This window comes from Lissotriton helveticus, chromosome 12, assembly GCF_964261635.1.
Source record: "Lissotriton helveticus chromosome 12, aLisHel1.1, whole genome shotgun sequence".
NCBI classification, from domain to species: Eukaryota; Metazoa; Chordata; class Amphibia; order Caudata; family Salamandridae; genus Lissotriton; species Lissotriton helveticus.
The window spans coordinates 920,580,553-920,608,296 of NC_136073.1; the positions used below are offsets into that span (position 1 = coordinate 920,580,553).

A 27,744-nucleotide genomic window follows, 5' to 3' on the forward strand; every position below is an offset into this window, starting at 1 on the left:
AGAAAGTCAAGTTTAGAATGCCTGAACTCAGAATAATAAAATACTTCTTTTAGTAAAGTTTATTTTAATAACCTGTGTTTGCAAATGCTACTTTTAGAAAGTTAGCATTTGCTTGCCTGACCATTTCAGCCCGCCTCTGCTAGGATGTGTATCTGCTGTCTGGTTTCTGTGTGTCTCTGAATTTTGGGGTGTGGTAATGCACTCTGAGTTCAGTTGATTGTATATATTCTTACTCAAATTTTCATAAACTTAGTTGGTGCATAGGTAGGTGCCCTACTGAGCTTTTAGGGTGTGAGAATATGATCATTGAACATGTGATACCTGTGGACACAGGGACCACTCCTTCCTTGCACTCCTTTCTCCTTTCATTCAATTATAACGCAGTTATTTCACGGTTTGTAAATTTATTTTCATTTCCAAACATTTGTTGCGTAGCGAGTTGTCAAATCATTGTCTTTCGTTTTTCTTTAATTCATGCATTTCTTTTCATATTTAACTAAATCCCAATGCATTTCAAGCAAAACAGCTCTTCATCAGGGGATAACTTTACCTAAAAATATAATACGTCATGTTGAGTAATGGGTCTCTCACAATGTGTACAAAATAAACTGAAATCAACATATTCCAATGAATTTCCACATATCTTTGTATGCTTCTGAATCAGCAATGATTATAACATCTACCATATACGTTTTGTGCCTTATGTCTCTGTAAAGGTATAAAAACAACATGTATTCGTTTCCTAATACATTTCTGTTATATCCCATTTGTTATATGTCTCTGAAAATGTTTTCAACAGCAGGTGTAACATTTACCACATACGTTTTGCCTATACAAATTTATCAGCAACAACTGTGACATTTGCCTTATACGTTTTGTGCCTCACTATTACTGACCTTGAAACCTTCGTTTTGACTTCAAAAAACCGTCAAGCTGTAAAAAACGGAAAACTGTAGTAAACCGTTTGTTTTTACGTGAATGCATCTATATTAATGCGTGTTGTTAACAGAACCCTGTTCTTACCCGGTGCTTAATGTCCGTGTCGCTTCCTCGCTACCTCGGCGTTCGTCACTCTATCCCTCATTGCCGGTTACGGCTCTATGATCTATTCCCGCTAACGTGACTAACGTGAAGTTACGTGTGTTGTTTATGAGTGATTAAAGTTGTACACACTTCAGTAAATGCAACATAGTAACTCTGTTAATTACTAAGTTATAATAATGTTATACGAGGATGTTAAGAAATGTATGAAAGCGCTGTATTTCACGGTGCATGTTTAATCGGTAGGATGTGTATGCTGAGCTGTATTCAATGGTGAAATGAGGGTCATAATTTACGTATATATACTGGAAAATCTGTGTACTAAGACATAATTCTATGTTATATTCGATTGATCAACCAATATCTTATGTGGGTAAAACCCAAAGAAAAAGAAAAACTCGCATAATAGAACATAAAAGCAACATTAGACTTAACAATCAGAAATCAACAGTGGCAGTGCATTTTAACCAAGCCCATCATAATGTGAGTCAGTTAAAATTTTGTATCTTAGAAATGGTGGCTACCATACCTGGAAGAGACAATAACCATCACCTGTTAAAACGAGAAGTATTTTGGATCAACTTTTTATGCACCATGCAGCCAAAGGGGCTCAATGAACGGATGGATTTAAACTGCTTCCTATAGAGACACTTCAGAAGTTTATATGTTTTGCGATCCGGAATTGATATGTAATTACACAATGATGTACTGTGATTATGCACTGTGAATTATTATTCACCACACAAATATTGGTTGATCGTGATGCTGCCATCTCATACAGGGATACCTAGTGACGAGTGATGCTTCCATCTCATACAGTGGTACCTAATGACATGTGATGCTGCGATCTCATACAATGGTATCTACTGACGTTTGATGCTTCCATCTCATACAGTAGTATTTAGTGACACGTGAGGTTGGTATCTCATGAATGGTACCTAGTGACATGTGAGGATGGTATCTCACACAGTGGTACCTAGTAACGTGTGATGTTGGCATCTCATACAATGGTACCTAGCGACATGTGAGACTGGTATATCACACAGTGGTACCTAGTGACGTGTGATGCTGTCATCTCATACAGTGGTACCTAGTGAGGTGTGATGCTGCCATCTCATACAGTGGTACCTGGTGACATGTGAGGCTGTCATCTCACACAGTGGTACCTAGTGACGTGTGAGGCTGCCATCTCATACAGTGGTACCTAGTGATGTGTGATGCTTCCATCTTATACAGTGGTACGTAGTGATGTGTGATGCTACCATCTCATACAGTGGTACCGAGTGAAGCGTGACATGTGAGGCTGTCCTCTCACACAGTGGTACCTAGTGACATATGAGGCTGCCATCTCATACAGTTGAACCTAGTGACGTGTGAGGCTGCCATCTCATACAGTGGTACCTAGTGAGGTATGATTCTTCCATCTTACACAGTGGTACCTAGTGACTTGTGATGCTTCCATCTCATACAGTGGTGTCTACTGACGTGTGAGGCTTCCATCTCATACAGTTGTACCTAGTGATGTGTGATGCTGCCATCGGATACTGTGGTACCTAGTGACTTGTGATGCTGCCATCTCATAAAGCGGTACCTAATGACGTGTGAGGCTGCCATCTTATACAGTGGTGTTAGACCTGGCACCTTGGCGCGAGTCTCCCTTCCACTTTTTGCTGATGTGCCTCAGATGTTTTGCTGGTCTTAGCTGCTCAGGGCACTGCGCCACGGCCAATCCGTGCCATAGTGCAAGTGCTCCCAATGTAAAGTGTACCTGTAAATTGATTTCCATGATTGGCTCATTTGATTTACTGTCAGTCCCCAGTAAATTGCACCAGGAGTGCCAGGGCTTGTAAATACAAATACTGCTAGTGGGCCTGCAGCACTGGTTGTGCCACCCACTGAAGCAGCCTCGTAAAATGTGTCTAAGGTCTGCCATTGCACAACCTGCATGCAGTCTGGTACTGTCATGCTGACTGTGCAAGTGCACCCACTTGCCAGTCCCTAAAACCTTCTCTTAACTTCATATTAGTCACCCCTATGGTAGGCCCAAGGGCAAGGTGCATTGTAAGCATAAGGTAGGACAAGCCCTGATGTGTGGGGCATTTCCTAATAGTGAATTACAGCTATGTTCGTTTTTACTATTGTAAGGCCTGTTCTCATAGGCCAGAATGGGCTGCTGGAATTATTACACTCTATAATCCCAGCAGGCTCAGGGAACAAGGTAGAAAGTCAAGTCTAGTATGCCTGAACTCAGTAATAAAATACTTATTTTAGTAAAGTTTATTTTAATATCCTGTGTTTGCAAATGCTACTTTTAGAAAGTTAGCATTTGCTTACTTCACCATTTCAGACCGCCTCTGCTAGGATGTGTATCTGCTGTCTGGTTTCTGTGAGTGACAGGGCTGGGGAATACCAGGGGACTGTCTGGGTTGCCAGGTGGTGAATGGAGGGATTACCCCCAGGCTAGGTGGGAGGAGTGCCCCTTGACTCTGAATAGGGCTGTGCTCTGCCACCACAATGCTGGCTCCACCTCCTGCGGAGCGTCTGATGTCTCTGCCCTACACCCTGAAAGAGGGAGGCAGCTTCCTGTAAACAAAGTGCTCCAAAACTGGGCTGAACCAGGCTCAGGCCCCAGGGCCTGCAAAGACAAAATAAACTGAGTATACATGTAGGAGCCCTGCTCCTAAGAAACCAGATCCTGTTTTGACCACAAAGAACCTCTGCCCGACTAGAAGGACCAAGAGAAGCTGAAGTAGGAGAGACTGTCCCTGACCTGAAGGACTGGCCTGCAGTGGTGCCTTGCTGAGGAAGGAGAGGAAAAGACCAGAAAGGAAATTGTCATATTTGTGCCTGAAACGATCTCCAAGGGCTTGATCTGAGCGGGCCCCCTGAACTGAGCCCCAGGACCAGTGGTTTCATTGTGCTTTCACTCGTCTTTGACCGAGCCGTGTGCTTCCTTCCCACCGGAGCGGAGTCCTGTGCACCCTCGCACCCTCATAGGGCTGTGACACTCAGGAGCCTGGCTGCCCCTGCCCGCTGAGAGCACCGCTCTTGCTGAGTCGCTCGCTCCCCGTTGGGCTGGGCCGCCTGCTCCCCTGTCACCCTGCCTGCTACTGGAGTGCGTGGTGTGCTCCCTCGCCCCTCCCGCTGGAATTCAGATTGGAGTGCGATCCTACGCCTCGGACGGCCGCCCGCACGCTGAAAAGTACCCGGCTTCCCCACTTTGCCCTCCAGCACCTGAAATAGGCCGCACCGCACCCTGAAGCGACCCCCAGTACGGTCTGTACTGGAGGCCCTGTGCCGCGCCTGCCTGCCAGAAGCCGCCAGCCGTTAAAGATCCGAAAGTACGCTTGTCCATTGGCGCGTACTAGGAGAGTGCCCTGAAGAATAGCCTTGTCTGCTCACGCCATGCAACCTAGAGGGTCTCAAAGATGCTTGCTCTTGGGGTGGTTGAGTCCTCCAGGAGTTCTTGGTCCAGCACAGTGATCTGGTCCTGAAGGCTGCAGCGCCGGGAGCCACACCTGAACTCCGGTTCTGTGTGGACTACAGAGGACTCAATTCAGTCACCAAGACTGACGCGCACCCCATCCCCAGAGCTGATGAGCTCATCGATCGGTTAGGGGCTGCCCGGTTCCTCAGCACGTTTGATTTGATGTCTGGGTACTGGCAGATCGCCTTGACTGATGGGGCCAAAGAGAGGTCAGCATTCTCCACACCATATGGGCATTTCCAGTTCTGGGTTATGCCCTTTGGGATGAAGAATGCCCCTGCCACCTTCCAGAGGTTGGTCAACCAGGTGTTGGCTGGGCTGGCTGAGTACAGCGCCGCCTACCTGGATGACATTGCAGTGTTCAGCAGCATATGGGAAGAACACCTGCGACACCTCTAGGAAGTGTTGATGGCACTGCGCAAGGCAGGCCTCACGATCAAGGCAAGCAAGTGTCAGATCGGGCAGGGTTCAGTGGTGTACTTGGGGCACCAAGTGGGTAGCGGCACGGTGGCGCCCCTACAACCCAAGATTGAAACCATCCTGGCTTGGGAACCCCCCCCCCCCCCCCCCCAAGACCCAAACTGCAGTGAGAGCCTTCCTGGGAGTCACAGGGTACTACAGGAGATTTGTCAAGGGGTATGGCCGCATTGTTGCACCCTTTACAGAGCTGACTTCTAAGAAGTAGCCCAGGAATGTGATCTGGACTGACACCTGTCAGAAAGCTTTTTACACCCTGAAGACTGCCATGTGCACGGCGCCCGTGCCCTGGCCCCTGATTTCTCCAAGGAATTTCTAGTGCAAACTGACGCTTCAGAGCATGTGTAGGGGCTGTTCTCTAACAGATGACTGAGGAGGGCTGGGATCACCCTGTGGCCTTCATCAGTAGGAGGTTACTTCCACGCGAACAGAGGTGGAGTGCAATTGAGCGAGAAGCTTTTGCTGTGGTCTGGGCATTGAAGAAGTTAAGACCCTACTTGTTTGGGTCTCACTTCCGGGTTCAGACAGACCACAGGCCCCTCAGATGGTTGAAGCAAATGAGGGGTGAGAACCCAAAACTGTTGAGGTGGTCCATTTCCCTACAGGGTATGGACTTCACGGTGGAACAGCGCCCTGGCATTGATCACGCCAATGCTGACGGTCTACCCAGGTTTCTCCGCCTTAGTGATGAGGAACTCCCTGGGGAAGGGTAGTTCTCCCCACATTTCAGCTGGAGGGGACACGTGTTAGACCTGGCACCTTGGCGTGAGTCTCCCTTCCACATTTTGCTGATGTGCCTCAGATGTTTTGCTGGTGTTAGGTGCTCAGGGCTATCTAATTTGTTGGTCCCCTATGTTCCCACATGCCAGCTACGAACTGCAGAGCAATCTCTGGCTATGGTCCCCCGGGTGAAATGCCTCAGAGAGGGGGGCCTGTCCTTTCTCTGTCTTGCTGCTAAATTGTGGAATTCTCTTCCTGTTCAGACTCGGCACTTAGATTGCCTGCTATCCTTCCGCAAGGCAATCAAAACTCATCTGTTTCCAACGTGCTAGCCCTGCTTTCTTCTGACACTGCAACCAGCGCCGGGACGCCCCTGCGCGGGGGCAGCTGAACGCTATACAAGTCTACCTAAAAATAACAACACCAATAACAAAGCTGATGCAAGGTCGAGATCCACCTTGAGCAACCGTTTGCTGCTGCCTTGGAGCCATATATGAATGCTACAACATTCCTCACCATATATGGGATTCCTGATATGTTTAGGGCTTCTTGTGAGGACATGTATATAATACTAATGCAAACCCATTGCAAATTGAGAGTCCTCGGACCTCATGCCTGTAACTATTCCTCGGAGCAAATTGTTTCATTAAACAAAGCTGTTTCTGTTTTGCCATTGACTCTGGTCTTCTGTTTTAACACAGGAATTCGAATCTAATCAACATAGGTTTAATTGTGGCTCTATAGCACTCAATCTTAGTTCCCTTAAAGAGTATGGCCTTTCTGGGCTTCAAGGTAAACACAGTGAAGGTTTAACTTCTTTTACCAGGCAGGAGATTGCTCATTTGTTGAAACTAGAGAGTGTACGTTTGAGTGAGTTGGGTCTGATGAATGCTCTGTTATCTTCAGTTTGGGCAGTGTTCCTGGGCTTTTACATTGTCTAAAGGATTCAGGATTGTCAGGGGTCTTTAGTATGGGGAAAGGTGTATTTTACACCGGAGGTCGGTGGTTTGGAAGTTCTTCAAGGTATGAAATGGACAACCAATATTTGCAACAACCCCGGATTTTATATTGAGTCAGACACAAGCAATGCAGCGCGCGTCCAGCCCCGCTTCGCGCCCCAGCCCGACCGACCCAGCCCTTATAGCCAATCCTCATCGCGAAGTTACGGATCTGACTTGACTGCTTCCCTTACCTACATTGTTCTAATATGCCAGAGACTGTTCAACTTGGAGACCTGCTGTGGATATGGGTACGGCCCGGCACGAGATTTACACCATCTCCCCCGGATTTTCAAGGACCAGCGAGAGCTCACCGGATGCCGCCGGTACTACGACACTTTCCAACGCTCGGGCCTCTCTCTCGGGGCCAACCCATTCCAGGGCGCCCTGCCCTTCACTAAGAAAAGAGAACTCTCCCCAGGGCGCCTGCCGGCTTCTCCGGGATAGTTTGCGTTACAGCACTGGACGCCACGAGAGCGCCCGTCTCCGCCACTCCGGGTTCGGGGATCTGAACCAGACTCCCTTTCGATCAGCCGAGGGCAACGGAGGCAATCGCCTGTCCCTTCTGAACGACGCCTGCCCGTCTTAGGACCAAGGCTTCCATGCTTACCGCAGCGGCCCTACTACTAGTCTCAACTTAGCCCCCGCGGCTCTCAGCACCAGCCTCATATGGGCCCGATGCTCCAGTGCAATCCATTTTCAGGGCTAGTTGATTCGGCAGGTGAGTTGTTACACACTCCTTAGCGGATTCAGACTTCGATGGCCACGGTCCTGCTGTCTATATCAACCAACACCTTATCTGGCGTCTGATGAGCGTCGGCATTGGGTGCCTTAACCCGGGGTTTGGTTCATCTCGCAGTGCCAGTTCTGCTTACCAAAAGTGGCCCACTAGGCACTCACATTCCATGCCCGGCTCCACTCCAGTGAGCCGAGCTTCTTACCCATTTAAATAATGAGAATACGTGGTTATCGTTTCTGCCCAAGACCTCTAATCATTCGCTTTACCAGATAGAACTGAGGGCTCCGAGCGCCAGCTCTCCTAAGGGAAACTTTGGAGGGAACCAGCTACTAGATGGTTCGATTAGTCTTTTGCCCCTATACCCAGGTCGGACAACCGATTGCACATCAGGACCGCTACGGACCTCCACCAGAGTTTCTCCTGGCTTCGCCCTGCCTAGGCATGGTTCACCATCTTTCGGGTCGTGTCATGCATGCGCATGCTCATGCTCCACCTCTCCGACAGAGCAGGCAAGACAGGCCAGTGGTGCGCCCGCCCCTGGAAGCGTGGCGGGATCCCACCTCATCCGGCATGCACCAGCCCTCACCTTCATTGCGCCACATGGTTTCACTCGGCCCTCCGACTTGCACACGTGTTAGACTCCTTGGTTTATTTTTCAAGATGGGTCGGGTGGGTAACCAACATTGCTGCAGACCCCTGGTGCCAGGGCATGGGCCTCCCCACCCAGCGAAACGCGGTCAGGACACACTTCGAACAGTCCGCCCCAGTCGACAGTCATGCCGGGAGCAGGGGGCCCTATCCCCCCTTCAACTGCCCCGGCACGCCCAGAGGGCCGGCCGGGACAGGTGCCCGGGGGAGGGTGCGGAGGCTGTCAAATCTCCCTCGGCCCTGCAGATATGGCGAAGCTGCTGCCAGGGGGCTGTAACACCCTCCGCCGGAGCAGTGGGCCAACTGCCACCCCAAAGCCTTCCCAACCGACCCAGAGCCGGTTTTGCAGCGCACTGCAGCGGAGCAAATGTGCCCTGCGGGGGCCGGGTAGGGCCCAGAGGCTGGTCCAGCAGAGGGGATCCAGAACTCCCAGGCCACGACCTTCCCCCCGCCCCCGTGTTGAATCTTCCGGGTGGACTGGATGGACCCCACCCATTTACCTCTCGACTGTTTCACGCCCTCTTGAACTCGCTCTTCAAAGTTCTTTTCAACTTTCCCTTACGGTACTTGTTGGCTATCAGTCTCACGTGGGCCTGGGCGTAGTGCGAGTAGTCACGCTATGTGAAACTACATGAAGACGTTCTCGCACTATGCGAGCTTAGCAAGCATGTGTAGTTGCTTGTCGGACCCATTCACGATGAGTTTCTTGTTCGGGAGCATATTGTGGGTGTTCAGGGCTCTGTCTGCATGCTCGGGGGATCGTAGCTCGCGAACTTACCATGCGGTCACCTATGGGCGCAGTTATCTTGTTTTTGCAATTGTCCCGCCCACTCGTGTTGCCTTATTTTCTGATCCGGGTCACGTATAACGTGTTCGCGTTGCGCATTTCATGTTCGGGAACGCTATCTACTTGTTCGCGACGACATATCGCTCGAACTTACGCAAGTGGTCGCAATGGGCGCGGCCATCTTGTTTTTCACTATGCTATGGTTCTGGGCCTAGTTTTCTATCCACCTTCAATCTTTGCAAGCCTTAGTTATTTTCACTGTTTTTCTCACTTTTTATTTATCTCTGTCCCCAAGTTTATATTTTGCGATTTATTTCTACTTGCACTGTGTTTGTTACTTCTCTACTGTTTTATTTTACTTCTTTCCCCAAGCTCCTACTTCTTTCCCCTAACTTTATTTTTCGCTTTTCTTTTCTGCCCCACCCAAGAACCATGGCCAAGGGCAGCAGTACCGGCTCCAAGGGCAAGGCGCCTGCGCCCAAGAGCCGGCTGCCTTGCGGCAGAATGCGCGGTGCAGGCCCGACAGCTTTTTGGAGAGGCGGAGGTAGCCGCCCTGGTTTTTGTCATCCAGCCCCACCTCCCCTTGACCTTGGCAGCAGGCGGCAGGCCAGGCTACGGGTACCTTACCCAGGAGTGTCACCGCCGGTGGGCGAAGGTGCACCGGGCAGTGTTTCGCTGCTGGGGGATCCGGCGCACCAACAACCAGCTGGCCCACCGGTGGTCAGACATCCTGGACCGGGCGCAGGACCTGCTAGGTGTCAAGGTCATGGGGCTTGGTGAGTAGCTAGTAAGATATAGTAGTACAAGTATTATGTATAATTCTTGGATGAATAACACTATTACTGGTGCGCTTAGTTACATTGCAGGTCAATTCAGTTTCAAAATCTTCTGTGATTGTAGGACAGGTGCTGCTCGGCACCTCTTACATGTTTGTAACTTTGCGCTAGCTTGGGCTGATTAATGATGTAAGTTTACTTTAGAGAACTGAAGTTAATTAATGCTATCGCTTGAGTCTAGTCCTTCCATAGTGGTGGATGGTTAATAGGTTTACTTAGTATTAGTTCCTATTTATTTTACGGTCTGCTTGAGGCCTCCTCTGTCACTGAATGCTTCTTATCCCAGTCCTCCATCGAACCTTTTGTAGTTTGTTTAGTGAGTGGTAGGCTTAGCATCGTCAGTCAGTAGCAGAACATACAACAACCAACCAACAATTTGGTGTATGCACAAATTTATGCATGTGTCCTCCATCTCATCTGTGCATTTTTGAAGGCAACAATAAAATGGAAATGCAGACTTACTGAACAATTGGCCCATCTGCAATAGGTTGTGTAGGTCAGGTGGTACTTAGGCTTCGTTAGTATTCTGGAATCAGAATGATTATGGAACATTGGAGTGTTCATATAAGGAGACGGTCCATGAATCCTGCAAGCCAGTAGTCGTTTTGAATAGATAGGTCAATTTTATTGCAATTGTTGTTTCCTAAAATGTTTGATTGTTTTTTTACGACTTATTTGTTTCACAGCAGTCAGTTTCTCTTTCTTTATTATTTCTTACATGATCAGCACCCAGGGGCAAGACGACGGGGTCCGAGTCGGCAGGACAAGCACCAGAGGACCGCTCCTCTACCGAGGGTCCTGCTGCTGGGCCCAATAAGTCCTACAGTGCCTATATTAACAATTATATTTCCCTAACTTTTAACGCACCTTTTTTCCAAACTATTAATTACCCTTCCTAATTTAATTTAACAAAAGCTTCTTTGATCTTGATTATCTGTTTTCCAAACGTTGGTTATTCCTGCCTTTCAGTTCCTTCAAACTGTCTCTGCTATGACTCTGTGCTACTATTAGACTGTCTGTAGCTAAGCTTGCCCTGTTGGTTACTCTTTAGTAAAGGTTTTCTTTTGAATAAAGCTGTGCTAGAACAATAGCTGTAGTCACTGGGTCCACTCCTGTCCTTTGCGTTGTCCTCTTTAATCTCTAGGCTTTGAACAATCCCACCAACAAAATGCGCAACCAGATGTTGGTCTAGTATTTTGTGTCAGGATAGTAGTACATACTACTACTGTTGTGGGTATTCTGCACAGCCACATACAGAACTATGCACAAGAAAATAGGATGTTGGTGATGGGAGGTTGGACCTTACTCATACTTCAGTCAGAACTCAGAACCCACAATTCCCTGACCGACTAGCTATAGTGTCTCAGTCATTAGGTCCCGAACCCCCACACGAAGATCCCCAATGATTTTATTACACGACCCAGAACATAACACCCTTTCGCTCACTCACTCGTGTAAGTCCACAACACCACACCAAATACCACAGAGTCTGTGTAAGTTCAAAAGGTTTATTTATTTCAAAATAACAAGCTTTGTAAGTTGTTCCATGAAATTACATCCAGCTCCAACATGCAAAATAAAGATTAAAACACTAAACATTTGTTACAACCAGTGCATGATCGAGATCTGAGCGAATTCTAGGAGACCACTCGCCATTGAACGTATAAATACTGGTTACATGCATCTTTCGTAAGCTCTGCAAATCTCTGGTTCGTAGAAGGGAATCTGCCTATTATGAGAGAAATGGGGCACGTTAGACAGTATAATACAATGATGCAAGCTTTTTGCAGTCATGCCAAAAAGTGTAACATTATGGCTAAACAATAGGGACTAACCGAACTCCATTAAAAATAGTGGCTTGTTTTTCAACCTCTTGTATGCAGTCATGTGGCCTCAAAGGCATCTTACTGCGCAACAAGCTGCGAGGTAACATGCGCAAAAGAGTAGACCTGAATCTTAAGTATGAACTTGAAGTTGTACTTCACAATATACAATGGTTGAAGAAGAGACCCTTTACTTAGCATTACCAATGCATTAGCAATATCATTACCAGCGTTAGTTGAGTAACCAATGGCCTCTTCTCTCAGACTCCAACTCAGCTGTGAAAGTTATAGATAAGACTAAAAGTCACATCAAATGACCTTGATGGATGTGTTGAACAAAAAGGGAAAGAAGGGTGGAAGGATGGTCAAGATGTAATACGATTAGCAGAGAAGGATACTTTGGAAGCAGCATGCAGGTGGCTGATAGGAATCAGATGCATGGGTTGTTGAAGGATGGGTGGAAGGTGAAAGAAGATGCATGCCTGGGTGGGCGACACAGTATGGGTTGATAGTGGATAGCAAGAATCATCATCGGTGTTTGTGTCAAACCCAAAGCCAAGGCAAGGAAGGAAGGAGTGGACGCTTGGGTGGTTGTTGGTGAAAGTGAAACCAGCTACGGTTTGTCAAGCGATACATATAACAAAAGAATGATAGACATTTACTTTTAATGGATGGATGCCTGGATGTATTCATAATAGGTGGAGATTGTCACTGGATGCAGACTAGAGTCTTACTTTGAAGAGAATGTAAAAGAAACTGCGCCAGAGTAGCAAAGCAGAGGGTCGTATATTTATATAAAAATAGGATTTCATTTCAGAATACAGTTGATGACTCAGTTTACCAGCACATTATATATATCATCAAGCACCTTTTTCTGACTCCAAGGACGACTTCGTACCCATGTTAATTTTTCTTTCGATCGGGTCAGCTCAGCCAGCCTGCAAAGGGTGGCCTATCTGTTGGTTACACAATCAATGAACAAAGTACCTTATGCATTAGCAGTTGGTGGTGGGAGTGCTGGCGGGCGGTGATGTGGGGGGAGTGGGAGGGGCAGGGGGTAAGCTATGGATCATGAATGCAGTGCGCACAACAAAATTTGTTTTATTTATATGTTTACTTACCAGTAATTGTCCGCAATCCATAGTTTGCTCCCCCCCACCCTGCCACTCCCCACGTCACCGCCTACCTACCTCTGTCTGCTACTGGACTGATATGTCGTTCCATATAAGCAATGATCATTGGATCAGAAGTATATTATTATTAATCTGCCTTTTTGTAGTCGCCAGGGCACAGTGAAAGTGAAATTGAGCAATTGCCCTTCATGTAACAGAGTATGACCAGTGGCACCCGTAATCGAAAAATATACAAGCTTCCCCACCTGCAGCTTAGTAAATAAAAGTAACAGGCGTCTGCATATTGACTTGTATGTTGGTCTTGGACGCAAGCTTAGATGACTGAGCTGGCTTGCCGGCTACAGCCTATACCAAGGTTATGTAAATTATAAACTAGTGATAAGAAAAAAACTGGTGTTCTTCTGTGTACTTGAGTCCATCCATAGTACTAGGGCAAGTATAATGCCGGAAAAAACCTCCCACAAATGTTAGAGGCCGGGGAAGTGGGAGGATAGATACTTACCACAAATGTTATGTACTGCGCTAGCTAGTGCTACTGTGCCACTATGTGTTGAATTAATTTTGTGTTACCGTTTTGCTAAGAGTTTGTTACAATTCTGTTTCTTTCTTTATAGATCTTCCTCCCCAAAAACCAATGAAGGAGTTGGCAGCCAGGGCCTGGCAACAGAAAGTGCAGGCCATCTGTGATGAATACCGCCGGCTGGTGGCTCAGGCAAAAGAGGAGGCGGCATCTACTGCTGCCTCTTCCATTGCCCCGGGCCCCAGCCAGGCCCCGCCAGTAGTAGTACGGCGCTGCAGTCAGTCAGCCGCCCACCGCCGCCCTTTTTCAACAACTGCTGCCCCCCCACATGGATGCAAATGTAGGTGCCGGGCATTTCGCCAGAGAATTCTCCTCCGGATGGCACAGCTGGAGGACCAATTAAAGGAGCGAGTAAAGATCTTGGTGGACAAACACCTGAAAGCCTGCTGATTATAAATGGACCCTGTTAATTTGCCCCTTTTTTAGTATTCTTGTTGGTGGGTAGGAATTGAGTGTTTGGGGTTTATTTTTTGGACATTGGTTGGGGTTAGGGAGAGGGGTGGGCGAGGTGTGGGATAGTTTATTTTTGTTAATGAAATACATTTTATTTATACTTGCACAAATGTTAATGTTTAGTTGGGGGCTACGGTTTCACAAATGTATGTACGTCACAAGGTTTCCTTGCTAATGCAGGGCAGCAGCCAGTGTTGGATTTAAAAATGCTGCAAATGTTGTAACGGCAAACAGATAGATGCGGTTCCCCTCACTGAGTTAGATTTGTCCTACTAGTACTACCAGGTGCTCCTCCTAGTCCATCATACCTCCCAGCAAACGTATCTTACCTGTGATTGATGAAGATTAAGATCGGCACAGCAATGGCTGCATGGTTTCCCAAGAGAATGGAGAAGATGCCATGGTTGTGGTAGTAGACACTGGAACTAGCATTTGCAAACAAAAAAAAGAGACAGTCACTTGCCTGAGAGAGACTGTGAGTAGTAGAAAAGTACAGTACAGAAGAAGACTGCCAAACAATATTGCAACTGCTAAAGTAAAAGCAAAAATAATGGTGGCGGGGACAACCTAGTAAAAGAAGTTAAACAGTAATTGTGTCGAAGGAGTGTCTTAACAATTGTAATTCCTAAGGTTTGACAAAGAAAAACCAGTACACATGGACACAACAAAGGTAAAACTATCATTGAAGGCGATGATGATCCACTATCCATTAAATCTATAAAGGGAGAAAAAGGAAATGCATGCATGATGAAGATAAGTTGATGGTTAATGAGTAGTTCTTAACTACTACTACACAATTACACAGTACAGGGAAGTAGTATTATATGAAATTTGCCTTGCCTGTATGCCCTCCGAGAAACCCTAATTACCTGCTGTACCGGGCTGAAAGCTAGCAAATAAAATTAATAGTTGGAGCAATTAGCAAACAAAGTCAGTCGTAAAATGAATGAAGAGAAAAAAAGAATCAAATTATTTGAAAGACGACTGATGAATATGATACTAAAGTTACTGTATTATCCAGGTGTAATTGTGTAGTTGTATCTCGTCATTCATCTTGGTTCTCCCTTCCATGGACACTCTGCACATCATTCTTGGGTGCCACTGGCTGGCTGATGACTGGTAAGGTAAGTGTGAGTTGTTGCTCCAAGTATAATAGCACTGGGTAAAAGGCCGACCTGTAAGTGTTGATGGAAAAACAAAAGGGGAATTGAAAAATAAATGAATAAAAAACCCATCAATTACAGTGCAGTGCAAAAAGACAAGACTCTTGAGTGAGAAGACTTTCAGACGGAGGCGGCTTGGACACATGATGTCTACTCTAGTATTTACCCAGCATGCATCTACAAGAACAGGACAGGAGCCAGCACAGAACAGGCCCATGGCACCGGGCTGTGACCCAAACTCTAATTACCTTATTTTTTGACAGAGCCAGACAAAAGGCATATACAGCAACCTAGCATTTTCCAAATCAAGTGAATAAATCAATGCGCCACTCATACCACTATTCGACTCCACCACTGCACAGACATGTAGCCTAGGTCTGCTGTGGTTCTTGATGAATGGTTGTGTTTACCTTTGATGTAAACAGCGTTTCATGAACTGGCATTAATCATCTCAGATCCAACTGACCGTGTAAATCATGGTGGGGTACTTGTACGGTTTGTCCAACAGACCAACACCAACTCAGTCTGTAGTGAGTGACTGATTAAGTCCAGACTGCACCTGCAGTAGTATAATTGGTTATTATTAAACATGGAAACATTGATCACTTGAGTCACTTACTTTGTTATTATTTTAACTACTAGTCTAGTTCGACTTCATGCACATTAGCTCAGATTCAGCAAGCATGCAACGCATGGCATCATTCATTAATCATATACCTGTCTTGCTCTTTCTTTGGCTATCAGATCAGAAATGCCGAGCCTTCTGAAAGTGATGACGAGTTACTTTAGTTTTGGATGCCTGCTCAATTTCTGACAGTGACAAGCATCCGGCACTGTGCAATCATTGAAAACAGCATCTTGCACAGTGCGAGCTGTAGTTTTCTGCAGCTCGAGGAGATTCTCGAGCAGCAGCTTTCTCAACGCGGACTGGTAGTTTCTCATCGCGAGCGGTCACGAGCATACACGACCACTCGCAATGAGAAACCTGACCTCCCCGCATTGAGAATCTCACCGGGAGGTTTATTTTCCACGCTCGCGATCGGTAACTTGATGTTGCTGATCCCGAACGAGGAAAAAATGTCGCCGGGATGTAATTTTGCTTGCCGTCGCCAACATGACATTGAGGACCGTGAGCAAGCACAAAATAACCGCTGCTCTATGTGTGTTTGCACTGTGCTACGTGCAGCTCGCATTGTGCGAAGTTGCGCAAACTACGCAAGCTTAGCGTAGTGCTTCGCCCAGGGTTACCCAACATGTACTTTATACGACAGAAAAGAGGCACCAGCAGTTACACGTTTTCCGGCTCCAGTAATTCCCTGTAAACTGCCACAACATTTCATGGCACGAACCTAGCAGTTCCAGGATGGAATACCAGGATCCTGCCATGAATGAGGATGAAACAAAAGTAAACACATAATACATCTTCATACCCTAATAAAAACAAAAAAAAACAACACAAAAGACTAATACCATAGTAAGCTAAAAACAATGTACCTCATATGGAATTGAAAATTTACTCCTGATGTGAGCAACAGAATAAGACAACTACCCAGGTCTTTTTCGAACCAGTCTGTTTCCCAAAGAATTAGGTGTTGTTTCTTCCAGGTTATTGCATCACAACATTCTCTACTAGCTCATGCAGAATCACTTCTTTGGGGATTGGATCTGGAACACTCCAATTTCAGAATGGCTAACATTCCACACTCTGCCATCAGTAATTCTCACAACATTTTTCAACATGTCCTTAACCTCAAAGGGACCCAGATATTGACTTTCCCTCTTTGCTCTCCAAGGTTTAACTTTTACCATCATCCCACTACTGACCCTATAATTACTTTTAGATCCCGGTTTTCAGATGAAAATTGTGTTTATTGGTTACATCAGTTTTCTTGATTCTTTCTTTAACCATCTCCAAATCCACACTTGTAGAAGTGGACTCAACTAACCAAGCAGGATTGCTTTTTGCTCTGGGTAATCTACCCCTCATTTTTAAATGGGGAACAAACTGTCGTGTCATTGGTGATACTTCTATACAATCCAAACCGTCTTGAGCACTTGTTTCCCATTTATCACTAGCTACACCTGAAATTTGTAAAGCTCTTTTGAGCACTCTGTTAAACCACTATCTCAATTCCCACTTGGATCATTAAGAGAAGTGGTGCAATGAGTGATGCCTACCCTCTGGAAATAACATTTCATTCACTTTGTTAGACAAGAATTGCACACCATTATCTGTGATGATACACACATGCAAACCTTCCTCAGTGAACATATAGGATAACACATCTGTGTCCACTCTCTACAAAGGGTCGCCGTGGGAATACGTCAACCACCACTATATATTTGGTGTTAGGATCAATGGGTCCCATAATATCCATCACAAAGGTGTCCCATGGGTTTTTCGGAATGACATGCTCACCCATGTTGGGCCGTAATGTTTTTTAAAATTTGTCCGAATTGGCACAAATGACAATTTCCGATTATACATTCAATAAAAACGTCCTGACCACCAAGAACCTTTTTTTTACAGATTGTTTGGTCCTCATAATACCTCCATGTCATACAAGCCCATGCATCACTATAGTGTGTCTCAGTCCAACAGGAGGTACAGCTCTATCTCCTATTAAATTAATATCATTAACAGACAACAGCTCATTCCTTACTTCCCAAAAACACCGTAAATCCGAGCCGACCAAACTTTTGGCAGGCCAACCTTTGTTACTACAACTTTTCACTTCCAATAGGCCTTTATCTTTCAAAATTACCTCGGTCCATACCTTTTTTCCAATAGGCATGGTACCCTCATCAAGGCAATTTGAAAATTATACCACTCACCATGTATGTCCTCTTTGATAGGCAAAGGCATCCCGGAAAAAAATTCAGCTGTGCCATTATCTTTCTCTGATACATACACACCTTATATAAGAAATCTTGAAGTCTCGTTGACATTCTGGCAAATCATTCCTTTGTGGTACGTAGGCGTACCAAAGGTTTACAATCACTTCTGATTTCGCACTGTTTCCCCATACAAAAGGCCCAACATTTTCCAACACCCAAACACAGGCTTAAGTATCTCTTTCAATGGTGGAATGTGTGTCCTCCATAGGGGACAGTGCTCTAGAAGCATACACTACAATAGATTCTCCACCCTTCTCTAGTTTCTGTGCCAAGACAGCACCTAAACTTTCAGAGGTAGAATCTGTAGTGACAATACAGGTTAGTTGAGGATCAAATCAACAACGCAGAGGCCGCAAAAATAGCTACTATCATGCCATTGAACTCTTTCACATTCGACACCCCATATAAACATGATCTTGTTCTTAAGCAACTGTTTTATATTGTCTGTCCTGCAAGAAAAGTTTTGTATTTATGAATAAAATTCAGTTAGACCAAAAAACTATCTTACATAATCATTGAAAACAGGAGAAGGAGCAGTGTTCATGACCTCAAGCAAATCTGGTTTAGGCTTTGTCTCCTACTCACATAAAACGTGCCCCAAACAAATAACGGATAAAACCGCTAATTTGAACTTTGAATATTGTCACATAACATTCTTAGAATCTTTTCGAAAGTACGATCATGGGCACTTTTGTATTTCCGGAAGAGTAAAACATGCTGGAAACAAGCAGCATTTTTACAGTGCCCAGAAAGGTTATGCATGATGCGCTGGAATACAGCAGCAGCAGGAAGATGCTCTAATGGCATACTCTTTTACTGATAGCAGCTGAAAGGTGTGATAAAAGCAGTCAAACATTTGCAACTTTCAAGTAATCTGGTGGTAGGCGATAGACAATTCAGTGTTAGAAAAAAACTGCTTTCCTCACCATAGCTAACATTCCTGAGATACACGGTAACGTCAATTGGCCAGTTAAAATATTGCTACTAAGGAGGCGCAAATCAATGCAAAGTCTAATATTTTCAATAGATCTAACAACTGCAATGGGGGGAACCCATTCAGATTATTCTATTTTTTCATTAATATCCTCCTCCACCAACTTTTAAAGTTCTTTTTCCACTTCCTCATGTACCATCATAGGAATGTTCCTAGCTTTATAAATTCTTGGACAGGCATTCTCTTTCAATATGATCTCATGTTCAAATTTGATAAATTTGGCAATTTTCTCTTTAAAAAACATTAGGGGCAGTTTTTTAACATTGCATCTATGGTACCTACCATTGTGATCCTCAATCACCATAAAGGGTACAGGACTATTCGTCAGGTTAAACTCCGCGGAATCAGGATGCAAGAATGGTCCACCTCCCGACCTCACCAACACGGATGACATATATACATATATACACACACCGAGTATTCGAGTGATCAGGTGAGGGAAGGATAGGAAGGGAACAGTGGGGAAAGGAACCTGAAATGACAAAACACACGTTTAGTATTAATCCACATTTACACACTACACTCATATTCTCGCTAATGTCTTTTATGGACCTTGAGTAATCACCATGAGTCGTCTGACCTGTAAATCACCACATAAGGCTCTCTGGTCTTTCAATAATACATGGCTCTGATAAGGCCAACGGAAAAGCATTAAGGAAAATCTCTTTCCCAACTGTTTTCAAAAGCTCCCCCACAAGTCTTGAAAGAATATTCATAAAAAATGAACACAAGGAGAATCCTTCACAGAAACGTTCCTTCCCTTGTTAGTTCAAGGGAGAAATACACTACGGAGTTTGAATCTAATGTTCTTGGTTGATAGCCATACCTTGTCCCCCACCTTATACTGTGGCCCCTTGATTCGGTGGTGGTCCTCCCATTGTTTATATACCTGCTTGGCCTTCAGCGAATGTGTTCTTACTCCATGATGAACCCTCTGCAGTCGTTTTACCTGTTCCATTACCGATGGCTGGTTCTGGATGTCATCCGGTATATGGACAGGCAAGGTACTGGCATTGTAACAGAAATGGGTCTTGAAAGGAGAAACCCCTGTAGAGCAGCGCCAAGCATTGTTATAAGCCAGATTGGCCATCCACAATAGTTCCACCCTTGATTAGCCTATACATCTAACCAACCTATATACCTACCTATAATTCCTAACCTACCTATACATCTAACCAACCTATATTTCTACCTAACCTGTACTTCTACCTACCCTATATCTAACCAACCTCTCTTGTTCTTGGTTTCTCTCCCTGTCTCTCTCCAAGTCTCTCACCCTGGCTCTGCCCAAGTCTGGCTCTGCCCAAGTCTGGCTCCCCTTCACTCTCCTTAGTTCTGCCTCCCTCACTGTCCCTCTGCCTCCCTCGACCAAGTGGCCCATTGGAGTGCTCCAGGCATCTGCCAGGCCAAGGGCCTGCAGAGAGTTCTGTAGGTAGATGTTAACTGGTGATTTTCCAGTGCGGGTCAGCTCTAGCTAAATTTGGTTATTCAATGTCCATCTCTCACCAGCTCTGATTTTGTGCCAACTCTTTAATAAATCTCCCTGACTTTCTATACTCAAAATCAGCTTACAGTCCATTGACGCTTGACTTGATGGAGCAGAGTGTAGGATCTCTTACCTTGAGGCTGACACAGGTGCTACTAGCCGAAGTCAGCAATCTAGAAAAGCAGTTTCTGACCACTGCTGTGAAGAATGAGGACCTTGAAGAGCACTCCAGATCCAAGAATGTCTGCATTATGGGCATTGCTGAATCGACAAATACAACGCAGATGGCAGCCTCTTTGGAATATTCAAAATCAGGGGGAGATAGAGGGAAAGTTGCTAAGGCTCACCCTCCACAGTTGAACAAGACATGAAAACCTCTGGACCAGAGGTTAAGAGCCTAGCTGTATTTATACAATGATATTCTCAACACTCACTGGGGTTTGAATAATTGTGTTTTTTTAGAAGAAAAAGATACAAATTCTTAGTGTCCCCTCACTCACCAGCGTTGCCCCCTGGTGACATGCTTCATCATTGGGGCCATCCCAGCCCTCTACAGACTGGGGCGTGCTACGACTTGCGAACTACGTAGGAGCACTTAAATTGGACTATGTGTGGTGAGAGAACTGTAATGTGGAGGCGTGGAATAGGTGCGAGTTAAAATACCTGCCTAGTAAGCTACAAATCATTTATTCTTACTCCTAGGGGCTAAAATTAAAAATGGGGTAGAAGAATAGGGTGCCTAAAGGACAATGAGTTTAGGTGTACCTATTGATTCCTATCTGTCAACATGTTTCGAGCGTCACCCAAGCTCTTCCTCAGGACTACACAGGGACCAGCCCTGTATTCGCCACTCCTAATACTGCTCAAGGGAGCTAATTTTAAAGAAAATAGATCAAATTAAATTGATGATGCAAAATTAAGCATGCATTAGTAACTACGTAAGGGAATAATCACGTGGTACATGTAACAGGGCCTAACTATGCCCCATGGACTCGGAGGGTCTGGTATCCCGTCTATTTGGTTTCAGGATACTAGTGGCCGGTTCACCTACTCTGCCGCCTCCGGACCTCTTTGGAATCCCTGTTACATCTCTTCTGTCGTAAAGATTTGAGGTGTCTTGTGGAATGAGCTTGTAGGTCACTTGTCCATGGTCCCTCTCAGGGGCACCTTCGCGGCCAATCATAGCCGGATTGCTCAACTTTCGTGACTGATACTGCTATGTGATCAGCTCATGAGAAGGAACCACTTCACCTGCAAGGTTCTGCAATTTTGCTCTTCTCTGACTTTACGGACGTACAGTGATATGGGATATGACGTACAGTGATATGGGATATGCCATATCCAGTGTGACTAAGGTAAGGATGAAACTTGATGGCAGGGTCCTAACCTTACAACATGCCCTGACATCCTCAAATGTGGCTCTACGTGATCTGCTTCTAGGGCCTCACCTGCATCAATGACTGGTCCTGCAGGAGGTGACTGTCCTGATGGAAGGAGGGAGGCCAACAGGGAGAAGACTGAACTTATCCTCTCCTCCCACTTCCAAGATGCCTGGGGCATCCCCTTTGTGGTAACTTCTTGTAGGGGACTGGTTGTGATGTTCCTACTCTCCCTACCTTGGGTATTCCTTGCTTTACATGTAACAGCACTTCCCTCCTGCTAATTTAAACAAACTGCTATTATGTTCTTTCACTTAGACCTGCCTAGAAGCTATTTCTCACACTTTGTTGGCTTTTGTTTTGCTCTTGGGTTCTTGGCTTCAGCAAAGTAGCACTGCATGTTGAGGTTCTCAGTGTGGCTGTGTTAAGGTCTTGTCATGTCAGTTGATTCACTGTCATGTATGCTCTATGCTTATTAATGCATGATTCTTTGCCATCGGGATGTCACACACTACTTTGTTTATTTTCTGTTCCTCTTTCATTAGTGACTTGTCGGTGGCACACTCTTAAATGGCTCACTTGGAATATCAGAGATCCTAACGACCATCACAAAGTCAGCAGCGTATCGACATACCTGGCCCACCACAAGATCAATGCGAGCTTCTTTCAAGAGACACACCTGGCACCCAAATGCCCATCTTCCTTTGACCCAAAGTGATCCCTCACCGCTGCTTCTCTTCATATACTAGTTCCCAGAGGAGTGTGTATTTTCGTACGTCCTGACAACCTTTAAACTTAATCAGATCAATGGCGACCGCGTTTGAAGATTTGTTATTCTAGTGGCACCCTAGAAAAAGTCAAATTAGTACTGGTCAACACACCAAATATTGATGACCCTCAGCTTTTACTAGATGTATTCTCCCAACTGCACACCTCTTGCATAGATGCCATGATATGGAGACTACCCTACATTTAGTGCTGCAAGCACAATGGGACTTTTCTGGTACCCACTGCAAATACCACACTCGGTCAGTGAAAGTACTCATAATACCATATATCTATATGGGTTGGCAGACCTGTGGCATTGGGCACATCGAGCAGTAAAAGACTGCACTTTCGATTCCGCACCACAAGTCATCCTCAAGACGTGATTATAGGCTGGCCATTCCAAAAATTGCCACTTCTGTATCAGCAGCCTGACACTCACCATTTGTGTCTCAACTTGCCCTCCCTTGTGCCAGGTTTTGCCGCCAATACTGGTGATTTCAGGCCTCCTCTGTTGGATAAAGGCACAAAAAGAAGGTCAGAGCATGAAGAACCAGCACCAGACGTTACAGCAAATCGGTGCACTGGGTCTGGAATGTGACCCACATACATCCCATAAAGGCGGTATACATACCACCACAGAGATAAACACAGATGACCCTGCACTCGAAAAACACACGTGAACTATTTGTGAATGCAATTGTACACCATAGTTTGCAGAGTTTACCCCTTTTAGACAGGATACTTCTAGAACTGCAGCCACTGTGCATGCTGCATAGGTAGATCTCAGTTCACCTCTGAGTCTTCCAACAGGGTGTCCTATATATCGAGCCTTGATTTCGTGCAGAATTCCGTCACATCAAAACAATCATGATCTGCTTCATCTCTCACTTCTTCACAGAACAGACAAGGCAATAGTGTTGCAGGATTCATAATTGTGCATCTTACCACAGTATAATGATTTCCACACACTATCTCCCTCCTTTGCTGCTCCAGCAGCATACAGATAAGTGCCTTTGATGTTCTTGGCTCCCTTATCTTGCGACTTGTGTTCACAAATTCACGTGGTTTCATAATAATCCTCTCAACTCTCTCACCTGTTTGTTCATGTTTTCACAACTTGATTCTTTCCCTGTTGCATGACAGAGGGAACGTTCTAGTTTGCTACGCGGTCAGCTGCCAGGTTTATATGCATGGTGTGGACATCCAGTGTCACATGTCCCTCGGAGGTCTCAGGATCAGTTTGTTGCTCAAATGGTTTCCACCTATTGACATCCTCTGTTCCGACTTGCTATAATAGCACGGAAGATTGAGGGGGTCAATCGGGGGAAGGAAAGGATGGGAACAGCGGGGAGGGAGACCTGTGAGGAAGAAAGGGTAGTTATACCTGCCTATCAACATACCTATACATCTATCCAGCCACTGGCTGACTGACACAGACTGGCTGACTGACACAGACTGGCTGACTGACTGACACAGACTGGCTGACTGACTGACACAGACTGGCTGACTGACTGACACAGACTGGCTGACTGACTGACACAGACTGACTGACTGACTGACACAGACTGGCTGACTGACTGACACTGGCTGGCTGAGACTGGCTGGCTGAGACTGGCTGGCTGAGACTGGCTGGCTGAGACTGGCTGGCTGAGACTGGCTGGCTGAGACTGGCTGGCTGAGACTGGCTGGCTGAGACTGGCTGACTGAGACTGGCTGACTGAGACTGGCTGACTGAGACTGGCTGACTGAGACTGGCTGGCTGAGACTGGCTGGCTGAGACTGGCTGGCTGAGACTGGCTGGCTGAGACTGGCTGGCTGAGACTGGCTGGCTGAGACTGGCTGGCTGAGACTGGCTGGCTGAGACTGGCTGGCTGAGACTGGCTGGCTGAGACTGGCTGGCTGAGACTGGCTGGCTGAGACTGGCTGGCTGAGACTGGCTGACTGAGACTGACTGGCTGAGACTGACTGGCTGAGACTGACTGACTGAGACTGACTGGCTGACTGAGACTGACTGGCTGACTGAGACTGACTGGCTGACTGAGACTGACTGGCTGACTGAGACTGACTGGCTGACTGAGACTGGCTGACTGAGACTGGCTGACTGAGACTGACTGACTGAGACTGACTGAGACTGACTGAGACTGACTGAGACTGACTGAGACTGACTGAGACTGACTGAGACTGACTGAGACTGACTGAGACTGACTGAGACTGACTGAGACTGACTGAGACTGACTGAGACTGACTGAGACTGACTGGCTGGCTGAGACTGACTGGCTGGCTGAGACTGACTGGCTGACTGAGACTGACTGGCTGACTGAGACTGACTGGCTGACTGAGACTGACTGGCTGACTGAGACTGACTGGCTGACTGAGACTGACTGGCTGACTGAGACTGACTGGCTGACTGAGACTGACTGGCTGACTGAGACTGACTGGCTGACAGACTGACTGGCTGACTGAGACTGGCTGGCTGACTGAGACTGACTGGCTGACTGAGACTGACTGGCTGACTGAGACTGACTGGCTGACTGAGACTGACTGGCTGACTGAGACTGACTGGCTGACTGAGACTGACTGACTGAGACTGACTGGCTGACTGAGACTGACTGACTGAGACTGACTGGCTGACTGAGACTGGCTGACTGAGACTGGCTGAGACTGGCTGACTGAGACTGGCTGACTGAGACTGGCTGACTGAGACTGGCTGACTGAGACTGGCTGACTGAGACTGGCTGACTGAGACTGGCTGACTGAGACTGGCTGACTGAGACTGGCTGACTGAGACTGGCTGACTGAGACTGGCTGACTGACTGAGACTGGCTGACTGACTGAGACTGGCTGACTGACTGAGACTGGCTGACTGACTGAGACTGGCTGACTGACTGAGACTGGCTGACTGACTGAGACTGGCTGACTGACTGAGACTGGCTGACTGACTGAGACTGGCTGACTGACTGAGACTGGCTGACTGACTGAGACTGGCTGACTGACTGAGACTGGCTGACTGACTGAGACTGGCTGACTGACTGAGACTGGCTGACTGACTGAGACTGGCTGACTGACTGAGACTGGCTGACTGACTGAGACTGGCTGACTGACTGAGACTGGCTGACTGACTGAGACTGGCTGACTGACTGAGACTGGCTGACTGACTGAGACTGGCTGACTGACTGAGACTGGCTGACTGACTGAGACTGGCTGACTGACTGAGACTGGCTGACTGACTGAGACTGGCTGACTGACTGAGACTGGCTGACTGACTGAGACTGGCTGACTGACTGAGACTGGCTGACTGACTGAGACTGGCTGACTGACTGAGACTGGCTGACTGACTGAGACTGGCTGACTGACTGAGACTGGCTGACTGACTGAGACTGACTGACTGACTGAGACTGACTGACTGACTGAGACTGACTGGCTGGCTGAGACTGGCTGGCTGAGACTGGCTGGCTGAGACTGGCTGGCTGAGACTGGCTGGCTGAGACTGGCTGGCTGAGACTGGCTGGCTGAGACTGGCTGGCTGAGACTGGCTGGCTGAGACTGGCTGGCTGAGACTGGCTGGCTGAGACTGGCTGGCTGAGACTGGCTGGCTGAGACTGGCTGGCTGAGACTGGCTGGCTGAGACTGGCTGGCTGAGACTGGCTGGCTGAGACTGGCTGGCTGAGACTGGCTGGCTGAGACTGGCTGGCTGAGACTGGCTGGCTGAGACTGGCTGGCTGAGACTGACTGGCTGAGACTGACTGGCTGACTGAGACTGACTGGCTGACTGAGACTGACTGGCTGACTGAGACTGACTGGCTGACTGAGACTGACTGGCTGACTGAGACTGACTGGCTGACTGAGACTGACTGGCTGACTGAGACTGACTGGCTGACTGAGACTGACTGGCTGACTGAGACTGACTGGCTGACTGAGACTGACTGGCTGACTGAGACTGACTGGCTGACTGAGACTGACTGGCTGACTGAGACTGACTGGCTGACTGAGACTTACTGGCTGACTGAGACTTACTGGCTGACTGAGACTTACTGGCTGACTGAGACTGACTGGCTGACTGAGACTGACTGGCTGACTGAGACTGACTGGCTGACTGAGACTGACTGGCTGACTGAGACTGACTGGCTGACTGAGACTGACTGGCTGGCTGAGACTGGCTGGCTGAGACTGGCTGGCTGAGACTGGCTGACTGAGGCTGACTGAGACTGACTGGCTGACTGAGACTGACTGGCTGACTGAGACTGACTGGCTGACTGAGACTGACTGGCTGACTGAGACTGACTGGCTGACTGAGACTGACTGGCTGACTGAGACTGACTGGCTGACTGAGACTGACTGGCTGACTGAGACTGACTGGCTGACTGAGACTGACTGGCTGACTGAGACTGACTGGCTGACTGAGACTGACTGGCTGACTGAGACTGACTGGCTGACTGAGACTGACTGGCTGACTGAGACTGACTGGCTGACTGAGACTGACTGGCTGACTGAGACTGACTGGCTGACTGAGACTGACTGGCTGACTGAGACTGACTGGCTGACTGAGACTGACTGGCTGACTGAGACTGACTGGCTGACTGAGACTGACTGGCTGACTGAGACTGACTGGCTGACTGAGACTGACTGGCTAGCTGAGACTGACTGGCTGACTGAGACTGACTGAGACTGACAGACTGAGACTGACTGAGACTGACTGAGACTGACAGACTGAGACTGACTGAGACTGACTGAGACTGACAGACTGAGACTGACTGAGACTGACAGAGACTGACAGACTGAGACTGACAGAGACTGACAGACTGAGACTGACAGACTGACAGACTGACAGACTGACAGACTGACAGACTGACAGACTGACAGACTGACAGACTGACAGACTGACAGACTGACAGACTGACAGACTGACAGACTGACAGACTGACAGACTGACAGACTGACAGACTGACAGACTGACAGACTGACAGACTGAGACTGACAGACTGACAGACTGAGACTGACAGACTGACAGACTGAGACTGACAGACTGACAGACTGAGACTGACAGACTGACAGACTGAGACTGACAGACTGACAGACTGAGACTGACACAGACTGACAGACTGAGACTGACACAGACTGACAGACTGAGACAGACTGACAGACTGACTGACTGGCTGAGACAGACTGACAGACTGACAGACTGACAGACTGACAGACTGACAGACTGACAGACTGACAGACTGACAGACTGACAGACTGACAGACTGACAGACTGACAGACTGACAGACTGACAGACTGACAGACTGACAGACTGACAGACTGACAGACTGACAGACTGACAGACTGACAGACTG

General features: G+C 47.1%; 1 protein-coding gene and 1 pseudogene across 3 annotated transcripts in view; one reads left to right on the forward strand and one right to left on the reverse strand.

Moving 5' to 3' along the window:
• Positions 1 to 27,744, forward strand: part of LOC144798280 (uncharacterized) — a 2,046,403-nt gene that overhangs the window by 1,053,207 nt on the left and 965,452 nt on the right. Inside the window, exon 7 of one of the 3 annotated variants that reach the window (XM_078669054.1) lies at positions 13,304 to 15,025. The exons of the other annotated variants lie outside the window; for them this stretch is intronic. Coding sequence (XP_078525180.1) covers positions 13,304 to 13,376 — 73 coding nt within the window. The 3' untranslated portion in view covers positions 13,377 to 15,025. Of the gene's footprint in view, positions 1 to 13,303; positions 15,026 to 27,744 lie in introns of those variants that run through there. 3 annotated transcript variants of the gene reach the window in all.
• On the reverse strand, positions 6,934 to 8,110 carry LOC144801319 (28S ribosomal RNA; annotated as a pseudogene).